The sequence below is a fragment of the Pectinophora gossypiella genome, chromosome 1, assembly GCF_024362695.1.
Source record: "Pectinophora gossypiella chromosome 1, ilPecGoss1.1, whole genome shotgun sequence".
Lineage (NCBI taxonomy): Eukaryota > Metazoa > Arthropoda > Insecta > Lepidoptera > Gelechiidae > Pectinophora > Pectinophora gossypiella.
In genome coordinates this window covers 6,200,774-6,212,904 of record NC_065404.1, presented here as the reverse complement: position 1 = coordinate 6,212,904, position 12,131 = coordinate 6,200,774, and the positions used below count along the sequence as shown (strand labels likewise).

Here is a 12,131-nt window from a genome sequence, read left to right as displayed (position 1 = left end):
CCACTGCTGGACATATGCCTCTCCCAAGTCACGCCACAAAGCCCTATATCAGCCTTACGTATCCAAGTGGTTCCAGCCATATTCTGTAAGTCGTCCCACCATCTTGCCAGTGGTCGACCCACACTGCGTTTCCCTCGACGCGACCTCCACTCCCGACAAATGTGGCCAGTCCACTGCCACTTCAGTTTGCTACTTTTCAGAACTAACCATCGGATGACTTCATTTCGGATTCCATCTCTGAGAGAATCTACAAACATAGCTCTCTCCATAGCACGTTGAGCGACTTTTAACTTGCGAATTAGCCCCACTTTCAGTGTCCATGTATTGGTTCCATTTGTGCAGTAAAGCATACTCAATGCAAAATCCAATGTATGGGTCGAGCCCATTGCCGTTAACCGGGCACAAATCTTGAAAACCACGTGATGTCAATTATCTATATGTTCCAAACATGAATTCAAACTCGTAAAGTTGAATTCAATGGTTCAATGCCCCAGCCGGGATTCAAATCCGTGACGCTACGATATAAGTCACGCATTCTCCGAACAGGGAAGGCACTAGTAAATGCATATTCAATCCTTTTGTAATAGGTATATGCCTGGGCAAAGGCAGGAACATCTAAAAGCATACTTGTAAAATAACCTGATTGCGAACATTCACATCTTGACGTGGCGTGAGAGGCGGCGCACCCCGTGCGCCCGCCGCTCTGCTGAAGTGTACTACTTAATATTAAACGAATTTAAAGCCTAAATACATGGTATTAATTATTACTTTTTAAGGAAAATTTGTCTGAAACTAAAATTAAAATTCAAAAATATCTTTATTCAATAGGTAACATAGTTACACTTTGAATCGTCAATTTTTACATAACGAACGTCTCATCCGTCTAAAACTACTGCAGCTTCTCACAACCTGTATAGCCCGGGAAAAGAAGCTGCAAGAAAAACCTCGGCACAAATTGAGCATTTTGTTCATACACTAGGAACGACGAACAACAGCTGCGACGAAAAATACCACTTGATATTAACTCGGAATGGTCTGATTCATCACCCTCAGTATTCGTTACGATGTCACTAACACCCTGTGCACCTACTATACTATTTTTCAATTTCTAACTTTATTTAGGATTAGTAGACAAGTTATCAATAAGACAATACAAAACCACTCCCGATATTCATTTTAAGATGGCTATGATGACGCGTATTAATGGACATCTATAAAAGTGTAGTTTAGTGTACGTAGGTACAGTATATAAACATTAGTAGGTAAGTAGATAGAAATCATTGCTATAAAAGGGTTCTGAATTTGCCAAAAATCAAAGCTGATATCCAAAAACTTTATCGCCTGCGTAATGAAGTATAAAACAAACAGATAAGCAGAATGTTTTAGCCAGGCTTTTTGTAGATAACACAATGTTATGTTGTTTTGACGTTTGTAGCAAATACTTACATACATTATTAAGGGACAAATCTGAAAATGTGTTGCTAAATAGAATAAGTTTGAACTATTACCATATAGGTTTATAAGTATAAATAGTTCTACCTAATCTAATCAACTGAGGAAAAGGTGACCAGTCTATCATGGCCTGGTACAGCGGACTTAATCACTTTAGAAATAGAAATACTCTTTAGTCAACTTTTCTGTAGGTAGTTGCGTGAATTGCCTTTGTCACCCATACCTGGAATTTATCCTTTATCAACAAACAGATCGGTCGAAGCGGGAGTTTAAATGAAAACGCGCTGGGGAGCGTTGAGATTTATGTGTGAACCCTGGCATACAAAAATATAACGACCCCGGAACGCGTTCCGTTTCTGTGTGCATTGTTCTATAGGCGAAGGTTTTCCTTACTTCACAAGTTTCAGTATATTTGTAGTTCAACACTTATAATAAATAAATAAATATAGTTAATATAGATGTTAGTGAGTATAAAGCCTAATCGCGAGCTTATCTCTAGCATGCAGCGTAACCTTAACGTCTCGACGCGAACATAACTCTCGCATGCGACCTGCTGCATAATTACCGCCTGAAAGTGCACTGTTCAATTGACATAAATAAACGTCCTACTTATTATACCTACTCTGATATCTCAAACCACGTTCAACATAATATTATTTACATTAAACGAATTATCTAAATTACACTTATGTGTCAGGTAAAACAAATTCGTCTGATTTGCAGCTATCGCCAACAATGCACTAGAATGTCGATTAAGCAGCCTTCGTGCGCTTGAAGGCTTTGAAATTGCTGTTTATATGGAAAATAAAAATAGCTTAAATAACTGCTTCCGGAGTGCAGCGGTGTCGGTCGGCTATCGATTGCAACGGCGCTAGTTTAAAAAACGTTCGCTCGAGTCAAGACAGAACCGTCACTCTGTGCATACAACAATCCTATAAAACGGCAATTAGCCGATCAAAACAACCGGTGTTTGATAACAACTTAAATCATTGCTATGGGACTGCCCACAGTCGCGGCCGCCGCTTTACGAAACCGTCACACTAAACCAGCAGACTCTACCCTTTTTCAGGTGAGTCTCTTTTTATTTCTATTTTTTTAACTTTTTTTAATCTTTATATCTTCTCTAAACACTAAATAATCAAATTACTCCTATTATTTCTTAGTACTTCTAAGTTAAAGTTCGGTGTCTGATGGCGGTGTCTCTAAAATCAAAATTTTGTGTAACTGAAATGAATTATTAATTAATATAAAATAAAATGTGAAAGCAATTTTAATGTTTATTTAATTAATAAAAAACAGAAAGATTGACCATCTACCAAAGAACAAGATCTTAGGAAGAGAAAGTCTGGAACTGTAGGTAACTGTGTTTATAGGATGTGCGATGTTTATCGAGAAGTACTACAAGAGAAATAAAACCAACTTTAAAACAATGGAACACAATAAGCAATAAAAAGTGATAATGAAAAATGAGGTCGATTTTTTCGGGCACCTCCGGGGATTCTAACACAATTTTCACAGGCGATTCGTGCGTTTTTCATTATGCGGTACAGACAGAACAGAGTGGTTATTTACATTCCCATTATCCTGTTATTGAGAAGCATCCACGAGACCACCACACAGCAAAATAGAATTCAATTCTACAACGATGCGATTAATGTGTCACGTGAAATATTTGAAACAAACTTAGATGAAAGTTTCACAATCCAGAGTCCAGGATGCACTATACCGAGTCTAGATTTCTTGGATCCAACAATCAGAAATCTTGTGGAGTATCCTGCGGACGAGAAGTGTCCCAACGAGGCATATCCCTTGCTTGGAAGCAATGAAACACATATATGGGTAATAAACGAAAGTATACCATATTATAATAAGAGCCACAAGGCCCTTAATAACAAAACTTTGCGATGTTGTTACACAGCTGTCACGTTGTTGAAAGATATAAAAGTGCTTACGACTGGATATCAAGTCGATTATCAGGAATGTAGAATATTTAACGACTCCATAGTCGTGAAAGATGAATTTGTGAGAGTCACATGTAGCATTGCATATGAACAATTCTTCATATTTGCGCCAAAACTGAAACCTTTCACGTTGCACAGAGAAAATCCTTTTGAAATTCCAGATAATCAGTCGGCGCCCAATGTTTTAATATTCGGAATGAGTTCGGTCTCCCGACTTAATTTTCAAAGAACAATGCCTAATACTTTAAATTTTCTTAAAGCTAAAGGAGTCATTGACCTGAAGGGTTATGGCAAAACATCTGACAAAATGCTATTAAATGTATTGGCGATGTTAGTGGGCAAAAATGTCGAAGAATTGCAGAAAACGTGTTGGCCAAGTCCTATAGCAAGACTAGATAGATGCCCTTTCATTTGGGATCGCTTCAAGGATGTTGGATACTACACAGCTCTTTTAGAAGATTCTGCCAGATTTAGCATGTTCAACTTAAACAAAATGGGATATAATGGTTTCCAAACCAGCCCAACTGACTATTATTTACATCCTATAATAAGGGAAGCTGAAAAATCACACTTAAAAAATTACGTGCCCTGCACAGGAAACACATATTATTTCCAAATCATGTTGAATTATATCGAAAATCTCACTTACATTTTGAAATCCCATAAATTATTCGGCATATTTTGGGAGTCCTCAATGAGTTCCAGACATTTAAATAATCCAATGATTATGGATCGCAGCTATGAGACTTTATTGAAGAAACTGTCCAACTCCGGTTATCTGAACGACACGTTTTTAATTCTAGTAAGTGATGAAGGAATCAAGTCTGGTGATATTCGGAAACGGAAGCAGGGCCGCTTAGAGCAACGATTACCGTTCTTATATATTCTGCCCCCAACTTCACTTCGGAAAAAGTTCAGTCTAGCTTATGAAAATTTAAAGGAGAACGCCGAACGCCTAACCACCCCTTACGATCTGTATAACACCCTTATCGATCTTTTAGACTTGAGCGCCATAAAAAATGAAGAAGTGCTTCTAAGAAATGAGATAACTCACTATCACGACAAAAGCGTGAGTCTTTTTTTGCAAATACCGGATAATAGAACGTGCCAGTCTGCTGACATAAACAAATACTTGTGTGGTTGCGTTCAATCTAGTCGGATATCGAATCAAACTTCGGAATCACGGGGCGCGGCGTCGTTTTTGGTGCGTCATTTGAATGAAATACTGGGGTCATATCCTCAGTGTGCTCGCTTGGCTTTGGAGAGTATACTTCAGGCAGTTGAGTACACAATTCCTTATGAAAGTGATAAAGAATGGCACGACGTAACGGTGGTGGTACGTGTGAAGCCCGGCGGCGGTGTGTTCGAGGGCACCATGCGCCACTACAAGGATGGCGACTGGACCATGCTGAGCCCCGTCAGCAGGTTCAACATGTACAGTGAACTCAGCTTCTGCGTGAAACAGTACTGGCTCAAGATGTACTGCTATTGTTTATTATGATTATAAAGAACTCTACTTTGTTATAAACCTAGCCATAATACTTAATTTACTTAATGCGAATTGTATTTATATTGTACAAAGTACCTACGTCGCTCTGTATAAATTAGGTACACTAACAATCGGGTGCCTTTATCAAGTTTCACAAATGTGTATTTGGGAATAGATTTTCATTTAATAATATTATGTAGCAAACCTGGTAACGAAAGCTAGTTTTAAACACACACAATATTATTTTTTCAAAATACCTACGTCTGAAAAGGTGCGAAATAGTTTTATCTTGAATAGCACAATATAAGAATTTCTAAAGCAAAAACCTGAAACCAGTAGGTACAGAAAAGCAACCTGTTAGGGAGATACCTCATCATAATCATAAGTTCCATAATTGCACATGGAACAGTCAGCAATTTACGTATAACTTTTACTTCCTACTTAACTACATTCGTGAATGTGGTTCTTAAATCTATGGGTAGATAGATATTTTTTTAAGTATTATACATAAAACAGGCGAATAGATGAGATGAAGTGTTTAGTATGCAATAGGGGCGGTTCGTTCCGGCGAATATGGCGGAATATCGAGCGAGTAATCCAGGATTAGCCAACAGCGGCGATCCAGCCTTTATTACGCTCCTACACTTCAACAAAAACTTTTCTAATCTATCTATTTTCCTTTGCTACCTACAACTATTATGATTCATTGCGAATTGATCTGTTTATTAACCGGATTTACATCGTTTTCGTGCTAGAAAGGGAATTTCCTATAAAATTAAAATACTTATTTATAAACATTCTATCCAATAACTACTTACTGCAGTATACCACAGAATAAATAATACATATAGTAGTAGTAGGCGGATATCATATAAACGTATTGAAGTCGATGTAGCGGCTTTGGTAACCTGTCTTTGTTAGGTACATGATATGCAAATAACTGGCTGGGTTCACCTACTGATCACTTGTGGTTCTGTCTACGCTCAATGGAGCCCATGAGCGTGGAGTTCAGGTATATCTATGATATGCACGTAAACGCACAGACAGGGTTGCGTAGAGTTACGAATTTTCTCCTCTGGTGTCAGGGATACTATGTATAGAGCCGCCATAGGCCCCTAACATGGCTTATGTAACGACTACATATCGTACTTACGTAAATACCATTGCCGAGAGCGACTGATTAAAGCGCTTTCTGAAGCACGGTTATCTACAGCGCTCATCTTACTTTCGGACAATCGGTCGCTTGGCCTACAATATTCTGACGAAACTAAGGAATCACAAAGTGATTTGTGTGATCATGTCCCGGGATTCGACCCCTGGACGCGGATCGTTAGCCCAACGCTCAACCATCGTATCACGGAGGCTGTAGGCGGTAAATGATGTTGAGATGACGATTGGTTGGATGCACTGACATGTATTAATATTACTAGACGTCAAAGGTTGGATGCCATGGCCCGGACTATCGCTCACCTATAAGTACAGCTTAGATTATGGAACTACCTATAGGTACTACACATAACCTCACTGTTAGGAAACTAGAAACTAATAGGATCACGGAATAGAAGAAAGAGGTAGGAAAGGCCCTAACGCGCATTTTGTATAAGCATAAATGCAACACACTACATACACTACACTGTATACTACTACTCCTGCAAACAGATAACTACTATAGCTCTACTGCTTCTCAAATTCCATAGCGACTTTACTGGCAATGTATATTTTAATGTGATAGGCAGGAATGTAATCATTACTTTTCGTAAGATACTGCATACAAATGTATTTTTTTTTTTTTTGATAAATAGCCGATCTTACTTAGGTTTTTAGCTTTCCTGTGATAACGAAGGATCTCCTTGCATGATAGTCGACATTTATTTTTTTGCTCTGCAGGTTATAATGCACAAGACGAGCTTCTAATATACTATCGCGGAGCTTCGTGCGTTGTTAAGTTTGCGGATGAGTGGAATTCAAATTGGAAGTATTGAAGTGTTTGCTCAAACTTGTATGGCGCGCGTTTCATGCTCAGTTGGCCCTTCCAACTTCTTCTTTCTATTCCATGAATAGGATTGCAGCTGACATGAAACTTGAAAGCTAAGTTCATCTGGGGACGATGGATGTCTATCACTATAAAATATCTGACAAAAATATACGTACTTATAACCTAACTTAAACCCCTTAGTTACTTGGACACTTATAAGTATAAAGACTGATTACTACAATTTTTCCTCAAATTAGTATTCACCGGTGTATTCTCTTCGTTATACCAGAACCTGCCGTGAGCTTGACAATGCTATAGAGCAAACTGAGATAAATTGCTTGAGCAGATGCCGGGAACCCTAAAAATTACAAGACATAAAATATTCTGTATAGATAAAAGAAGGGAGGATGCTTCGGTAACGATCTGTAACTTACGATGCGAAGGAAATCCATTCTTTTCTAAAGTCCATTTTTGTTTCTAACACCTGTTTGAACATACTCAGTGAGTGTCATTCGCTCCTTAAGTAAGTATTGAATATAATGTGTGGAATGTTAGGAATGATTGTGTGACGATGTCCGCCGGTTCGTGGTGTTAGTGCGCATGTGCGCAGCCTCCGTGTGGCGCCCGCTCCTCGGCAGTTGGCCTCTCACACCCGAGTGCTCAGCACACCGCACTCCCGCCACCACATAATGAACCATATTGCACCGGCTGCTACACCCGCTCTTGCTCTCTTACTCCGATAAACATCAGCCATGCTACGTGATACAAACGCGACGCGGCGTCTCTAGCAAACATTTTGTCAAAAATGTTCACTAAAACATGGCACAGCTGCTATTGATAGGTAAGTGATTCCCTCTTCCCTACATGCTTTTTGAATTATCTCATATTTTAGTAAAGTTACCTAATTATTTTTAAATGTTAGGTAAAAATTTTTCACAATGTATTGTATATACCTACTTACATCATGTGTACACTTTATACTTAGGTACATTGACGAGTATCGAGCCGCATCTAATTCTTTAGGTACATTTTGTTGTGACACCTATTAACCATAACAAAGTATGATAATTATTAACCATACTTACAATTTATTATTGTAAAATACTTTTACAAATATTATTATTTTTCCAAATTGGCATTGGCTTGTGAAATTTTTAAGAAACATCCAAGCGCGAGTTGGATTCACGTAAAGTACTTACTTTCCGTACTACCTCACACTATAGGTACGAGTTTTACATTTTGTTTTGCTAATATAACCAAAAATAATTCTTATTATTTTTCATTTTGTTTAGTAATACTTTGTCTAAAGATTAAGCATTCTCTCACAATTTGGTACAACATATTATTTTTCACTGAATTACGCATCTTTTTCTCAGCTTCTTAAGTAGGTTGTTATCGCAACAAAAACTGATATTGGACTGTAATAAAATTTTAATAACATTGATTATTTATAAGCTTACCTTTAACTCGTAAAAGAAAATATTTTTATATTGTACTTTAAAACGACTAAAACACATGACTAGTTCTACGCAAAATCCGTGTCTAATCAAAGGTTTTGTAATTTAGTGATACTTGTATTATATTATTGGTAGTAGTACCCGTGATAATGTTGGGCAAGACGTTGTCGATTTTAGCCGAAGCATACAATAAGTGAATGCATCAGTGCCCAATTGCCACCAAAGCTTGTATAGTAGGTAGGCACTTTTATCAACAAAAGCGCGGACATTCAAACGAGTTAGTTCTGGCAAAGGGAAGTGAATTCTGGGCAAGTGATGGAAACTGGTAAAATATAGTGATTCTATAGGTAAAATACATTGCGTTTAATTACAACATTATCGTACTAACATTTAATAGAATAATAAGAAGTATAATTTATTACAAAGAAAGTTAAATATTGTAACGTCATAATATTACTAAGTATATATAATTACGCCGTTTTCCTTTTGGAGTAGGTACAACTACCAAGTCAACAGATGACCATATATCTATTTTATGGCCTAAAACAACTACAGTAAAAACACACACACACACACGCAGTATGTTGTAAATGTATATGTGTGTAGTAGGTTTTACCTAAATAAACTTTTTATTAATATTATTATTAGTAACGTGATAAGTAGCCAAAATGCTGCCTTTGATAAAAAAACTTTTATCATAAAGTTAGATTTTTGAAGAATAGTAATATTAGAACTCTTTTCAGTTCACGCTGAAAGTTAAAATGTAAGTATATAAAAGATTGAATTAAGTAGGTGTATGTTGTACAGTTGCAGCATGGGCCAGCAGGGTAAGGGCGTGGGGCTGCGCGGGCGCGCAGCAGCGCGCTATCGCTACCTGTTCCTGCTGGCCACCGCGTGCGGTGCCGGCGTGCTGCTGCTCTCCCTCCACAGCGGCTCAGACTTCCTCTTCCTCGCGCGAGAACCCCTCGCACCCCCCTGGGACCATCGCCCTCACGTCTTCAACGTCGGACACCCCTTCACCATCGACACTGAAGGCTGCACCATCCCTGGCCTCAGCCCCTTCGATCCAAACATAAAACAATTCATAATCGAACCAGAAAACACGTCATGTCGCAACGGAAATATTACCTTCCTTCAAAACAACAGCACTCATATCTGGATACAAAAAGAGTACCTTCCTAATCTGCATATTAATCCTGACAATATGACCTGTTGCTACAAATCCTTTTACCGGCCATTGTCAATTGACGATATAACATCAGTTTTTGTTGACGAAAGGGCTGAGTATCAACATTGTGTTTATTTTTCAAACTACATCGAAGTGATAAATGAGTTCGTTAAAGTATCATGTGAACATGAATACGGTACCTACGAACAATTCTTCATATTCGCTCCCAAGAAACCTTTAATGAAACGAATGTTGTTCGAGGAGATCCCTCCTCCACACAATAAACACTGGTACAATGTGATTGTGATGGGTCTAGATGCAATATCCAGGTTGAATTTCTATAGAACTATGCCTAAAACAGTAGCTTATCTTAAAATGAAAGGCGCGGTTGAATTTATGGGATACAATAAAGTGGGAGACAATACTTTTCCTAATTTAGCTGCGGTGTTGCTCGGGGTGCAGGACGCTGAACTTCAAACGACGTGTTGGCCTCACACTAGAGCCACATTCGATAATTGTCCGTTCATTTGGGAGAGATTCAAGAACATCGGCTACTACACGGCTCTGGCAGAGGATAATGCCAAACTAGGTACGTTCAATTTTGGTAAAATTGGGTTTATCGGCACTCCTACCGACTACTATACACATACTTTCATGAGCGAAGCAGAGGAAAAAGCTGGAAACAATTTAGATTTTAATAGTTATCTATGTATGGGTAACAAGTACTTTTACCAAGTGCTTTTAGACTATATTCTAGATCTTTCTTCGACATTAAAGTCTTCTAAATTATTTGGCTTTTTTTGGGAAGTAAGCATGAGTCACGATTATTTAAATTATCCCATGCTTATGGACGATGGTTACGAGGAATTCTTAAAAAAACTTGATAGTTCTCAGTACCTGGATAATACAATTTTAATATTTATGAGCGATCATGGAATACGTTGGGGCGATATTCGCTATACTAAACAAGGTCGGTTAGAAGAACGGTTGCCTTTGCTGCACATATTAGTACCACCATCATTTCGCAAAAAATACAGTAAGGCATACGATAACTTGAGACTGAACAGCAGGCGGCTCACCACACCATTCGACGTGCACGCCATGCTCGTCGACCTAGCTGACCTTGATAGCATAACAGACAAGCGGATCCACCAACGCACTGAAACAGCCTACAGCCACGGAAGGAGTATTAGTTTATTTCTGCCAGTGCCTAGCAACCGAACGTGCGAAGCAGCATATATCGATGATCACTGGTGTACCTGTCATAAGAGTTATGAGACAGCGACGGACAGTGGGGAAACGCGCGAGGCAGCGATGCATCTGGTACGGCACCTGAACTCACTGCTTCGGGAGCACCCGGAATGCGCGCGACTGAAGCTGGGCAGTGTGCTGGAGGCGCGTGAGCTGGTGGCTGGAACGCCGGATAAAAAAGAGCTGGGCTGGCGAGAGTACCTAGTGGTGGTGCGCGTCGAGCCAGGCGGCGGTGTGTTTGAGGCGACGTTGCGCCGCGAGACCCACCACTGGGCCCTCGCCGGCACTGTCAGCCGGCTCAATTTGTACGGTGACCAAAGCCACTGTGTGCATCACTTCCGACTTAAACTCTACTGCTACTGTGAATGAAACTGCGTCTTTTCCGACGGACTAAACGCGAAAATTAACAAATGCTGTGATATTATCAAAATTTTGTGAATATGTAGGAACTCGTATACAAGTAGATGTACTATGTTAAAATATTTTGCTCAACATGTATCCCGACCTAAGTAGGTAGTAGGTACGGCTCAGTAGTACAGAAGGTCGTCAAGTGTTGCTATTGTGTCTGTTGTGTTTTAAAAGTAGGCATTTTTTGTAATGTTCCACATATTCTGTTAGTTTATTTCTTCTGTATATACTTAGTACTTAGGTACTGTAATGTAAAAGCATAACAGACTTCTAGCTGGAAGAGGGTACCTAATTAAATGCGACGTTTTATTTAAAGGAACAACGATATTAAGTACCTAATTTATTAATAATAATAATATATGTAAATTTTGTGTTAAAAAATATGAAAGAGCAATTCGGTGTTCGACATTTGTCGCTTGTTTTTCCAGAGTCATACATATTTTATCGTAACATATTCGTAATGTTAAATGAGATGTGATTCAAACGCCATCTTTCATCACTTCACTCGATCCCTGCTATCATTGAATGAAGTGCATGAACCGATCAGCGTGTTGCGCTACATTACCATCCCAATGTATATTTTGACGAATAGTAAATTCTAGAGGAAACCTTAGGATCAATTGGGACCTTTCCTCTATTTACAGTGCTGTAATCAAATTGACATGGTAATCCTGATCATAATAGAGCCTTATAAGACTGATAATTTTGCACATGTGAGTTAATTTTGCACTGATAATTTTGGTTCCAAATGTGTAAAATGTTCTTAGTACAGCGAAGATATAGAAGTAAGAAAATACATCGGCTCGGAACTATAATCTAATAAACATTGTATTATAGTAATGTAGGTGTGTTGTGTTATGTGGTAATTAAAGCGTATTGAAATTGTACATAGTTATAATTTGTAGGTGCGAAATAAATATGGCTACATATAATTTTTTATGTTAAATAAACAATCTTTGTTTTAAATGAA

At 38.6% G+C, this 12,131-nt stretch overlaps 2 protein-coding genes across 3 annotated transcripts in view; both read left to right on the top strand.

Annotated features, from left to right (window-relative positions):
- Positions 1–12,131, top strand: part of LOC126367808 (uncharacterized) — a 23,042-nt gene extending 10,911 nt beyond the window's left edge. The window contains exons 1-2 of one of the 2 annotated variants that reach the window (XM_050011563.1): positions 7,502–7,718; positions 9,142–12,131. In XM_050011563.1, coding sequence (XP_049867520.1) covers positions 9,149–11,122 — 1,974 coding nt within the window. In that variant the 5' untranslated portion in view covers positions 7,502–7,718; positions 9,142–9,148 and the 3' untranslated portion in view covers positions 11,123–12,131. Of the gene's footprint in view, positions 1–7,501; positions 7,719–9,141 lie in introns of those variants that run through there. The other variant, XM_050011571.1, reaches the window with a different exon arrangement.
- Positions 2,447–4,914, top strand: LOC126367053 (uncharacterized). The gene is made up of 4 exons (XM_050010447.1): positions 2,447–2,521; positions 3,160–3,304; positions 3,674–3,890; positions 4,152–4,914. The coding sequence occupies exons 1-4, from the start codon at positions 2,447–2,449 to the stop codon at positions 4,912–4,914; spliced, it is 1,200 nt and encodes a 399-aa protein (XP_049866404.1).